Below are 12,409 nucleotides of genomic sequence, written 5' to 3' on the forward strand. Positions count from 1 at the left end.
ACTGTAATTGCAGTGCTTGCATTGAACTTCTTTTTTAAAAAAAAATAATGCAGTCTTGCACAAGTTCCCTTTATTGTAATTTCAATATTTCATTGTTTCTGTGGGAGCCAGTGTGGCATAATGGTTAGAGTGTTGGGAGACCAGGGTTCGAATCCCCACACAGCCATGGAGCTCACTGGGTGACCTTGGGCCAGTCACTGCCTCTCAGCCTCAGAGGGAGGCAATGGTAAACCCCCTCTGAATAGCACTTACCATGAAAACCCTATTCATAGGGTCGCCATAAGTCAGGATCAAGTTGAAAGCAGTTCATAATCATCATCATCATTGTTTCTGAGGGTTTTTTGGGTGGGTTGGGGAATGCTTGACTGTGTTAATGGTTGTGGAGCCAAATGTGTTTGGACTGTGCTAGCCACTTCCTGGAAAAAAGTTTTTACTGTGTGCCCGCCCAGGATAGGAAAAGATAGCAGAGGAACGGGAAGGAGTGACCACAGGGAGGAACAAACAAAAGACAGCCCGGGTAAATTTCTGTCAAGCTGCAAAGAAGGGGCAGGGGAGCAAATGGCAGAATAGCCATGAATATTATAACAGTAAATAAGAATGTGTGGAAGTTAGCGTGCCAGTTGTACACACAGAAGAATCCTATCTGAATGACCCCTGTGAGAGACACCCCCTCGAAGGCCCTGAGGTTTCCACTTGTCTCCTGCCCTCCGCTGGTCTCTGGGCTGCCTGCATTCAGGATCTGGGTGGCCTGACAACTGTTTCCATGTGTCGTTGCAGGCCTACTTCCGACAGGGCGTTGCCCTCCAGTACCTTGGGCGCCATGCCGATGCCCTGGCGGCCTTTGCCTCTGGCTTGGCTCAAGACCCCAAGAGTCTGCAGCTCCTGGTGGGGATGGTGGAAGCCGCCATGAAGTCTCCAATGCGAGGTGAGTGGGTTGCCCGGAGGACATTGTGCCAAAGGTCCCGCAGGGCCAAGCAGCCAGGTGGACTAGTTGGTTGGTTCCTCCGGTTTGGTTCCTCCTTGCACCATCAGAACCTGAGAGAGCAGTGGTGACAAGTGCAGGCAAGAGCCCAGTTTCTCCCCTCCCCATTGCAGTTGCTAGCTGGCCAGTTCTTTACAGATGACGGAAGCTCAACATAGACCCATCTTTCTTCACTCTGAGTTGCTCTCTTCTGTGTGGGGGCACAGGGTGCTTTCAGACTGTTGCCATTTTTGAGGGGGGCGTTTTGAGTCAGATACCAACCAATCAGGTCATGCAATTATAGTTGCTGGGAAGGTCTTGTGCAACAAGCCCCTTTCCCCCAAAGACTGGGCTTTTTGTGATAAGGAAAGTGATGAGAAAAATGCACTGGAAAATGTGGGATAAACATTTGCTTTGGTGCAACTTTATCTAACCTCCCCACAAACAAATCAGAATGAATGCTTGTTAAATAGTCAACAAGGTCTAATTTGTAAGCCGCCTTGAGGGCCAAAGGCCCTCAAGGCGGGGTATAAATAAATTATTCATCATCATCATCATCATCTCCCTGCAAACAAGTCAGGATGAATGCTCAGTAAACAGATTGCTCGAAGGCACCTACAGGTGTGTTTCTGCAGCACCTCCCCCCTGAACTTTTTGCCATTTTTTAGTCCTGGCTGCTCTCCTTTAATTCCCCCCGGCACCCTTCATCACCCTGTCATACTCTGGAATGGAGACTCCTTCCCGTCTCTCTGCCTTGAGAACTGCTGGGCAAATCCTGTGTGCCACTGCCCTGGATGGCGGGCTCTTGTTCCGCTCACTTGCTGTGTCCAAGACTGGGCCTGCCACTCACCTTGGCTTGTTACTGCTGGACCGTCTTCCTATCCAGTGCAGCAGGTGCATTTGGCAAGCACTGTGACGTCCTTCCCCTGGCACCACCTGTGACGCTCTCACTCATGGCTACCAGCAGTCAGGATCGTTGTGCTTATTTTTACCTCTCTCCGCTCTAGCACAGATCTCAAAAGATCCCTCTGCTAGGCCATACTACCCAACACTCTGTGTACTCAATATAGCCTCTAGACTGTGGCTTAGTCTCTTCCTGGCTATATGATACCTTGTGTCTGTGTGTATCGGTAATTCCCAACCCCCCTGAAGCCTCTTGCCTATGAAGCTCACAGCTCTGGGTTGCTCTGTGGTACTGAATGCTGATACAATATCTCCTCCTTTACCGCTGCCACCATTAGATACAATTTCTTCTCCAGCCTTGGTTACCCTGCCTTCCCCCCTGGTCTGTACACTCCAGCTAAGGAATCAGGCTTTAAGTTAACCAAGAAAATGTTTATTGTTCATACTAGGAATAACAAGATTACTTATATATATTTTGTTGACAAGCGTATGGTTTCATATATGATTCTCTTATGTTCTTCTTAATATTTGCCTCAGAACTCCTATTCAATCTCTCTACAACAACCTTCAACACCCACCACCCTCAACATCCATCACCTTCAACATCTACCAAACACTACCTCAACCACCAATGCTCAACTGTCATTCTCCTTTTTATACCTTCAGCCATTCAAATACACAGCCAATCATCATCCAACATTCTACAGCCCATGTACTCTCCCTTCTCACTCACTCCACTTACCATATTTCCTATAATGAACCTGCACTTACCATATATACATTATATTCACGTACAGGAACATCACAAGCACAAATCAGCAAATTAAGCTGTTCTTGTGGAATTAGAGTGGGTCTGTAGGCTTCCATTTGAGTTAAAGTTATACAGTATTTTTACCATGATTTTCTGGGAGTGATATTTGGGATAGAAGTGTTTTCCATGTCCACTACTGTTGTGATATGATATGCCATGCCATTTTGGGTGCTTGGGAGAAACGTGGCCACTATACGTCTGTTAATGAATGAAGCTGCAGGGCTGGCTTGTGTCATCAGTGGTTTGGCTCCTCCAAGGCTCTTGTGCAGCTTGGTGGGGGAAGACGGCTGGACAACACGAGGTGATTTGGATGCATGAAGCAACACAGTGGAATAGTTCATGAAGTCCTTCCCTCCCTCTCCTAGAGTCCCTCGAGCCGACCTACCAGCAGCTGCAGAAGATGAAACTCGACAAGAGCCCCTTTGTGGTGGTTTCTGTGGTTGGCCAGGAGCTGCTGACTGCTGGCCATCACAGCGCCTCAGTGGTGGTTCTGGAAGCTGCCTTGAAGATTGGCACTTGCAGCCTGAAGCTGAGGGGCTCTGTCTTCTCGGCCCTGAGCAGCGCCTACTGGTCCTTGGGCAACACCGAGAAGAGCACCAGCTACATGCAGCAGGACTTGGACGTGGCCAAGACTTTAGGTAACCTTTTGGTTTACACGTTCCACCATAGAGTATAAGCAGGGAGGGTACGTTAGGCATCACAGAAGCAGGCTGTGGTGGCCATGTGTGTCTTGTGAAGTCAAGAGGCACTCCAAGGGCTGGGCAGGGCCTTGGTTTCATTGCATGCTAGTGTATCCCTCCACCCCAGAGGCTGGTCGAAGCTCATGTGGAGAGAATGGTCTGCAGACCAGAGACTGCCCCAAAGAGTGTCGCTGGGCCTATGACTGGATTTGCCCTCTGGGTCTGTAGTGGCTAGGGCAGCATGGGGAGCAGATGGCCTGTGCATGCTGCCTGGGTGCGGCCTGTGGGGCCTCCCCTCTGCTGCCCCCTACACCGTGCAGCAATCAGGTTGGAAAACAACCTAATGGGAGCCAGTCGGTTATTTCCAAGTCTAATTGCTGTGAAGGGGGAGGGGCATTGGGGGGAGCAGTCTTCCTGGGGATTCAGCTGGGGAGAGGAGGGTTCCTCGTCTGTTCCCCAGCTGCCCTCTCCATCCTCCCTTTCAGCAGCTAGGCATGAAAAAAAAATCCTTTTTCTTCAAACTTGATTGCAAGTGTTGTATGTGCGTTGAGAGAGAATGGATGGATGAGTGTGTGTATGTGTGTTTGCTGTGAGAATAGATGTGTGGGTGTTACCTGTGAATTTGTATGAGTTTGTGTGTGTGTGGGAGGGTGGCCATACCATTTTTTAATTTGGCCCCACCCATTGCTGGAATGTGGATCTTGGAAGGTTAGCTGTGAGGGAATGTGGCCCTCAGCTGCAAAGGAGTGCTTCTCTCTCTCTCCCCCCCCCCTGCACTCAAGAGGGAATATGTGTTCCTGGCAAGGGCATATTTTGGGCAGCTGGGCAAAAGCTCTGCTTGGAGGGCGGTGGTGGGCAGCCAAGCCAAACAGAAAGGTTTGGGGTGAGCAAGGAAGGACCCTGAGCAAAGCTACTGCTGGAGGAATCACAGCTGGCTCTGGCTGAGGACTTGAAGCCCTCAGATAAAGCAATTCATGGAGGTTTGTGGCTTGTTTGACTGGTCACGGGTGGCCAAAGAGATTGGCTCATTTTGTGTAGATCTACGACGCATTCTGCCCACTCCGCAAGACCAGGGAGCTGACATGCTGTACGAGGGGGTGCGCGTGTGTGCCCAAGGGCGGTTGCCATCTGTCCCTGTCCTGAGTTCTGCAGCCAGAGTGGAGGGAGGAGGAGAGGGATGGTGACCCTTTCACTAACGCTGGGAGGAAAGGAGGTTCTCTTTTCTTTTCTCCATTTTATTAAATTTCTGTCCTGCCCCTCCTCCCAAAGGATCTGCCGGCCCCTGCAGTGTTCTGCTACAAAGACCTCCTTGCCACGCCACCAGGCCTGTGCAGGGGTACAGGCCCCAAGTTCCCTGGCCAGCTCTCAAGGGGCCAGGAGCGAGGCAAGACCTCCTTGAGAGACTGCTGGTCAAAGCAGCCCCACAACCAGCCTGCTGCCTCCCCAGGAGGGAGCTCACCCCCAGTCTCCCAGGGCTTGTTGCTTGGTTGGAGTCCCTTCAGCTCACTTGTGTTTTTGCTTGCTCTCCAGGTGACCAGATGGGTGAATGCCGAGCTCACGGCAATTTGGGCTCTGCATTCTTCTCCAAAGGAAATTACCGGGAGGCCTTGACTAACCACAGACATCAGCTGATGCTTGCCATGAAACTAAAGGACCGAGAGGTAGGAGGGGGCGGCGGGGGAGGGAGGGAAGGAGACGTGTTTTTCTGGGCCATGCTTGTGTTGGCTGGGTGGTTGCTGTTGCCTCTTGGGAAGCAGCTTTGCTGGGCCCAGCCTCCCCCTCTCCCCCACCCCCAAGTGGAGCGTGTCCTTCAAGGAGCCCTGGAACACACAGCGGGAGCAGATTCTGGTGCCAGCTTAGTTGAAGGTGGCCTGGCAGGTGGTCAGTGATGAGTCCTGGCCTTTGGTGGAGGGGCTTTGCACTGTGTTGCCAAGAGACAGCCCCTGCCCCCCCCCCCAGCGTGCCACCCTGCAGAAGTGCTTTGGAACTTGGGAGAACAGCTGGCCCTGGTAGTGGGGGGGGACAGAGATGGAGGTGCGAGGCCTGGGCAGGCTGTGCCTGTGCGAGGGGGCAGCTGAGCAAGCCAGGATCAATAGCATGAGCTGCCTTTGGCAAACTGTAAAGCATTGCCCCGCAATCTGTGTGTGGGGAGGTTGGTGCTTTTGTGACTTTGTGCAGGCCGGTAGAGCTCGATTCTGCCTGATCACAGTATTTTTCCGTTTATGATCCATCTGGACACATAATTCACAGCCATTGACAACAAATGGCTACTTGGATTGTGAGAAAGCCGAGCCGCCTGGATTTCCTGTGGATGTAACCACAGGAAATTACTTTGGCGCTTTCTGATGACATCATCCTGACCACAGGGCTTCCTCTGAATGCACAGCTGTTTTTCTTGGACCCCTTTGCAGGCTTTTCTGTATCACGTGGTCTGTTATAAAGTTGCAACGGTGCTGATGTGAATTCCACCAGAAGGGCTTGTTCTGTGCAGGGCTGAAATGAGGTAATGGATTCGCCCCCAGAGTCAGAAGAAGCGCAGCTTGAACATGAGCCAGTCTCCTCCCAGCGGAGCTGGCCGTCTCAACGATGTGGAAGAGGTTTCAAGAGGGCTCTGGGCCCATTACACTGCAAGGTTGGGGGCTGTTCCCATCCATGAGGGGCGAGGAGAAAGGAGCAGCCGCTGGTGAGAAGTGGGGAGCAAGAATCCCCTGACAGCAGTGGAGCCCTGTCAGGTGACAGATAAGGAGGCTCTGCAGGTCAGCCTGGATGAGCTTCACTTTGCTGTTTGGGGCTCTGAGCCTGCTCTAGAGGCTCGCTGGGAATACAGGAGGAGGCAAGTATGTGGAAGTTGCTGGGTGGCCCGGCTCCTCTGCTTTGCCCCCCAGGCCTCTGGAGCTAGTTTGCCCCTCTGGCACTGGGCCTGCACTTACCTTTGTGTGGCAGGAGGGAGTCATGTCCCTTCCTGTAGCCTGGGAAATACATTTTATGGCCACAGGAATCCAGGAGTGAGGGAAGCTGAGTGTTCAAATTGTTGCACTGGAATATTTGCCTTGCAAAGGCAGCTGAGACCACAGAGACTGCAACATAATCGCTCTTCCAGCTCGCAGGCCTTTGGACGCCTCCAATTACAGCCCTGCTTTTAAAAATAGCAAAGAAGGCAAGGCGGGATCATAGCCTGGCTCTAATAAAATGAGGGCTTGCCTGGGTGGGATGGCGTGCCAGGGGAGAGGAGAGGAGAAATGCTTGCCGCTGCAGGCTGCTCTGGGGTCCTTCTGGGCCTTTTTGGAGCAGACCTGGACCAGTGACGGGTGGCCTCTTGCTGCCTTTGGGGGGAAGAGGAGTGGGGGGCAAGATGGACTCCTCTTCACCTGCCAGAGGCGATTTATTTTCGCACCCTCTACTTAAGCTGGCTGCGTCTTGTTAGGCAAGATGGCTTGGATCTCTGCCTTGGTTGCTCATCCTGTCTTACGTCCAGCCCCATAGCCTCTTTGTCCGGGGGGGGGAGGGGAGGCCTTGGTGGCTGGCTGCCGCCTCAGGAAGCCCTTGCTGTAGCTTGTGCATGTGGGGAGGGTGCCATCTGCCAAAGGTGGGATTTCCTACAGCAGCACTGAGAGGGCTGCGGCTGCTGTCATCATCTACTCCCCCAATCCTTCCTGGTTGGGTCCCCCACGGATTTGTGGCTGTGATGCTGTGTAGGGGTGGGAGGGGGGGTCTCATTTTGACACAGCTGCCTTTGTGTTGCTAGGAGAAAAGCTACCTGAGTTCGGAAGGGAAGGGTGCTTGGTTTGTTTCGGCACAGCCGACTTCCTCCCCTCCATTGTCTTCCCATGACGTTGAGCATTAATCATTTTTGGAAGGCTGGAGAGTGTGATGAATGGTACCCAGAGTCTGGGAGCCCAGTAATTGCTCTGCGGCAGCAGAGGAACAGGCGCTTCCAGCCACAGAGCACTCTCTCGCTCCTTGGCTTGGCTCAAGCTGGGCAGCTTGCCCTGGGTGCAAAGGAGCTGGAGAAGATTTGCAGGCTGGGTACTCCAGAGCCTATTTCCTCCGGAGCCTGCTGGGCTTTGCGACTTCCACCAACGGTTCCCTGGATACAGGAGGCAGGCCGTCAATTTTCTCCCCTGGGTGGCTTTTCTGGAAAGCTGCAACACTTCTCTCATCTTGCCTTGCTGAATGCACCCTTTCTGATCACATTCAGGAACCTTGCCAAGATGGCTGCTGGCAGGAGAATGCTGGCACCTTTGGGTGAAGTTGCGACCCACCACCTTTGCAGAGTTGGGAAATGGCCTGGCAGCACATATATGGGGGTGGGTGGGGGAGAGGGTATCTTGCCAGCTGGAGCCTGGCCTTCATGGGCGGGGTACATTGCAGGAAGGAAGAAGCTGAGCAGAGCCATCTCACCGCAAAGTTCCTCTGGGGTGGGTGGTATAGAACTAGGAGACCTCAAAGGTTCACATTTGTAAGGGGAAGCTTCTGTAACAGAAGTGGGGGGAAGGTAAAAACCCTTTTTACCTCCTTCCCTCCACAACTGCCTCTCAAGGTAGGCCAGTTAAACATAAGAACATAAGAACATAAGAACATAAGAAGAGCCTGCTGGATCAGGCCAGTGGCCCATCTAGTCCAGCATCCTGTTCTCACAGTGGCCAACCAGGTGCCTGGGGGAAGCCCGCAAGCAGGACCCGAGTGCAAGAACACTCTCCCCTCCTGAGGCTTCTGGCAACTGGTTTTCAGAAGCATGCTGCCTCTGACTAGGGTGGCACAGCACAGCCATCACGGCTAGTAGCCATTGATAGCCCTGTCCTCCATGAATTTGTCTAATCTTCTTTTAAAGCCGTCCAAGCTGGTGGCCATTACTGCATCTTGTGGGAGCAAATTCCATAGCTTAACTATGCGCTGAGTAAAGAAGTACTTCCTTTTGTCTGTCCTGAATCTTCCAACATTCAGCTTCTTTGAATGTCCACGAGTTCTAGTATTATGAGAGAGGAAGAAGAACTTTTCTCTATCCACTTTCTCAATGCCATGCATAATTTTATACACTTCTATCATGTCTCCTCTGACCCGCCTTTTCTCTAAACTAAAAAGCCCCAAATGCTGCAACCTTTCCTCGTAAGGTTGTGTCCAACATTCTGTAGGCTGCCATCACACCCCCTTGCCACCACCCCACCCCAGATGGGAATGATGTCTCGGGGTGTGTGTGTCCAAGGCAGATTCTTAAAAGGCAAGCCTAGATAGCATCCCGCTCACTTATCCCTCCCTAGGGATTGACGTGGCTTGTTTTTCTCTCATCAATTCCACTCCATTTACAGAGGTGAACAGAAAGTTCATCCTGTCTCCCTCCAGAGACCAGCATAGCCAGCTGTTATCTGTTGAGCCCCACGTACACACATAAGTAGCGTAAGCCAAGTCACCCAGCACATGAGGGAGTTTGGCAGAAACGCATCCAGGACCCCAACAGCCAAATTGTATAAAGAATCCAAAGTAAAGGAAGAGGGGAAACTGGGCAAAGCAGAATATTGAAAACGAAAGGAACCTATTAGGTCAAGTGCATCTATCCTGGTCTTGCTGCTTACAAAGAGGCGTCTCGTCTCCTCATGAGTAGAAGGGTAGAGGGTCACTTGCAGGATGTTGAAGGACAAAGACTGCGTGGCTGCAGCCCACGTCTAAGAGTTTGACTGCCTGTGGTGCCAACTAGTCACCAGCCATGTGGCGAGACAGTTTGACACCTTTTGGAAGTTGGGAAGTGGCGACCTCAGTGTCAATTGTTGCCGGATCTCTGTACTTTGCTGCTAGGCAGACCCTATCCTATGTCGCTGGTGACTCTGGGTGGTGATGTGATGGCTCTGCGTAGGCAGAATGGGAGGCCAGATATGGGGCCCAGCCCTTGATCCAGCTCCCAGCTCTTGCATTGCGAAGACTTTGGAAAGTTTTTGCTGTAGATCAATAGATACTCGGGCCAGTCAAATGATGAAGACTGCCTCATTCCCCTTTCACATTTGCATCCCCATTGGTTATGATCCTGTGCTTTCAGAAGGAAAGAGGGGTGTGTGGCAGGCAGGCAGGCAGAGAGACTCATGGGGAATTCTCATGGCCTAATAGTCCCCAAGGAAAGGTACCCTGCGTGAGGTCCAAGTGGTTCCTCCTTTGCCAAGACACGTGCTGTAGGGGGCAGCTGGCATGCTGGGCACCTCTGTGCTCCTGCATGAGAAGACAGAGCAGGCAGAAGAGGGGGGAGGAAGGGGAGGCCTTTGCCCAGGTTTCTGTGCAGTGTCCAGGGTCTGTCAGTCACCCTGTGGGCAATGCCCGTGGAGTTGCTGAGACCAGATTTGGCGTGTGCTGCTAAAGTTGCCCTGGGATGTACATTCCAGCCCAGTGACGAAAGGGACTTGCCTAGAGACGCTCTGACCCAAGGAGGGGGAAGATCAAAGAGGCAATCTGAGTAATGAGCTGATTCCCTTGAAGAATCCATTCATTTTGCTCCACCACTCTGTGGAAAATGGCCTTTCCCGTGTACTGACTCAGAACCATTGTTTGTCTCCAGTCAGTAGCCGAGATAAACAAATGCTTGTGTCAGATATCAGTGATTCCAGGGAGACTTGTGGAGTGTGGGTGTGCGGAGAGGTGGGGGGCAAATGGGGCCAAGGGGAGAGTAGTTGAAGTTGACCAAATGCTCTTGAGGGGGGAGCACCAGTTGGGAGGCTTAGCGGGGGCACCCTTATGGTCCTGGGTGCCCAGTTGCATGCACAGTCTGGTGGACACAGCTGGCCCAGGTCTGTTTGCCAGCCATGCCAGGGAGACACCGCAAGGGACGTTCCAGTTTTAACAGTGCCCTGGCCTGTTCCTGGGAGGTGCAGCTTGGATCCCAGCAGCAGCAGCAGGGGGTGGGGGGCAGACCACCCTCAAGGCTTCCTGAGCAGAGGCAGCTGCTGCCAGCTGTTGCAGGTTGATAACAGACCCCTGTTATCCGCTAGCAAGAGAGGCGATGGACCGCTCCAGCCCTGGGATGATGTGGGGCAGTGCTGCCCCTATGGGGAGTGTCTTGTCCTTGGGGGAACGGCTCAACCACCCATGGCACCCCTCAATACCAAACTACCCATCCACGGTAAATGTGGTTTTCAAAAAGAGTGCTTAAGACGGCTGCTTCTATTTTGAAAGGAGAAGCAGCTGGGAGGGCCCTGATCCACATCACTGTGTTCTGGACTGGGGGGTCTTCGCAGCTTCTTTCCCTTCATGAGAAAAGTAACTAGCTGAAGTATGCTGTTTTTTTTAGAGTGGGTTTAATGTAATGTGTAGTTTGTCCTGAAGGAGCATCAGCTGCCACTCTCCGGAATCCCTCCTTACGCTGTGACCGGGTGACTGACTCTCTCTCTCCAGCACCCAGGAAAGAACTGACTGCCACTATATGGGGCCTGCAGGAGGTTGATGGACCCAGGTCCTTATTTATTGGTTACAGTCCTGCCCTGCCACGTCTCCCCAAGGAGACAGTTGGGGTGGACTTGTGGGAGGATGGCTGTTGCCAGCATTCTCCTAAAATGCTTCACTTTGTTCACCTAAACACCTCATGTGCATTCCACATAATGTAGGAAATGGACCTTTAGTGTAGTGGCCCCTCCCCTTTGAATTCTCTCCCCTTAAATATTAGGCAGGCACCATCTCTGATATCTTTTCGGCGCCCACTGAAGACATTCCTCTTTCAAAAAGCCTTTTAAGTAGAGACCTATCCCAGTCTGTGTCTGTGTTGGAATTGTTTTTTAAGATGTTTTTAAAGCTTTTAAAAAATGTTTTTAAAGATGTTTTGTTTTAATACATTTTAATGTCTGTTTTTATGGTGTTTTTATTTTTTTATTTATTTTTATTTATTAAATTTATACCCCGCCTTATGGCCAAAAGGCCCTCAAGGCGGCTTACAAAAAACACAAACATAATACATCAATAAAATAATACAGTTCTCAAGATTAAATAACAATTAACATTTGCAGTAACTAACTATAAAATAAGATGATTTTAGAGTGTTTTAGTGTTTTTGTTTGCCTCCCTGGGCTCCGGCTGAGAGGAAGGGTGGGATATAATAATAATAATAATAATAATAATAATAATAATAATAATAATAATAATAATAATAATAATAATAATAATAATAATAATAAAATCAAGGGAGGAGAAGCAAAGAGCTAGAAGGAGCAGGCAGCAAACGGGTGGGGTGGGGAGTCTGCCATGGTCACATTTCCAAGTTAAGGATGTAAGACAACTGCTGCATGTTTCCACCTGTGGGGTCGCCAGGCAGGCAGTCACCAGCCAGTTGTTCCTCTGGGTGTTTGGGTTTGGAATTAGATGGCAAGATGATGTTTGTCATTCCTGCTCATCCAGACTGCCTCCCACAGGCATAGGATTCCTGCAAGCAGCAGAGGAGGGCCTGGCTCAGGTCTCTGGGAGGGGGAGAGATGGCAGCTGGCAGGCTGGTCCCTCTGCTCTCTCTGGGAGTCACATCTCCTCCATCCCCCCCAACACATAACTTTTTCACTAAGCTTACCCTCTGCCACATGAGCCGTGTTGCTGCACTGGAGTGATGTTCCCCCGAAGTGTGCCACTGTACCTCGGGCACCCTCTTCCCTCCCCACTCCCCCAGTGTTTTTGACATTATTCCTGTGTCTCTTCTCTTGCTGATGGTGAGTAGCATGCGGTGTCTTCCACGCTCGGTCCTCCAGAGAGCAGGGAAAGCGAAGCAAGCTCCAGCCTGTATCCCTGGATGAGGGCAGTGCCAGGCATCAGCTCTGCATTCAGAAGGCTCTGGGTTCAGTTTGTGTGTCTCTCGGTAGTGCTGGAAACCCAGAGAGCTGCTGCTAGGTGGCCCAGCGGCTTCCTGGGAGAACTGGATCCTCCGTGATTCTGCTCCCCGTCCGTCCGAGCCCACCAGAGGCTCCACGGGCCAAAGTGCACCCAGCGCCTCCCTGGCTCCAGTCGCATGTTATGTTTCACTCTGCCTGAGAGCCCTGAGGCTGCAACGCCTCTTCTTGGAGGTGCTGCCCGTTGAAGAGCCATCGGTGCGGGTGGGGCCTG

General features: G+C 51.7%; 1 protein-coding gene across 5 annotated transcripts in view; it reads left to right on the plus strand.

The window, feature by feature from the left end:
- Positions 1 to 12,409, plus strand: part of TTC28 (tetratricopeptide repeat domain 28) — a 165,338-nt gene that overhangs the window by 118,350 nt on the left and 34,579 nt on the right. For all 5 annotated transcript variants that reach the window (XM_061603475.1, XM_061603477.1, XM_061603476.1 and 2 more), the window contains 3 exons: positions 778 to 925; positions 3,041 to 3,313; positions 4,886 to 5,016. In XM_061603475.1, coding sequence (XP_061459459.1) covers positions 778 to 925; positions 3,041 to 3,313; positions 4,886 to 5,016 — 552 coding nt within the window. The remainder of the gene's footprint in view (positions 1 to 777; positions 926 to 3,040; positions 3,314 to 4,885; positions 5,017 to 12,409) is intronic.

This window comes from Rhineura floridana, chromosome 19 (assembly GCF_030035675.1).
Source record: "Rhineura floridana isolate rRhiFlo1 chromosome 19, rRhiFlo1.hap2, whole genome shotgun sequence".
Lineage (NCBI taxonomy): Eukaryota > Metazoa > Chordata > Lepidosauria > Squamata > Rhineuridae > Rhineura > Rhineura floridana.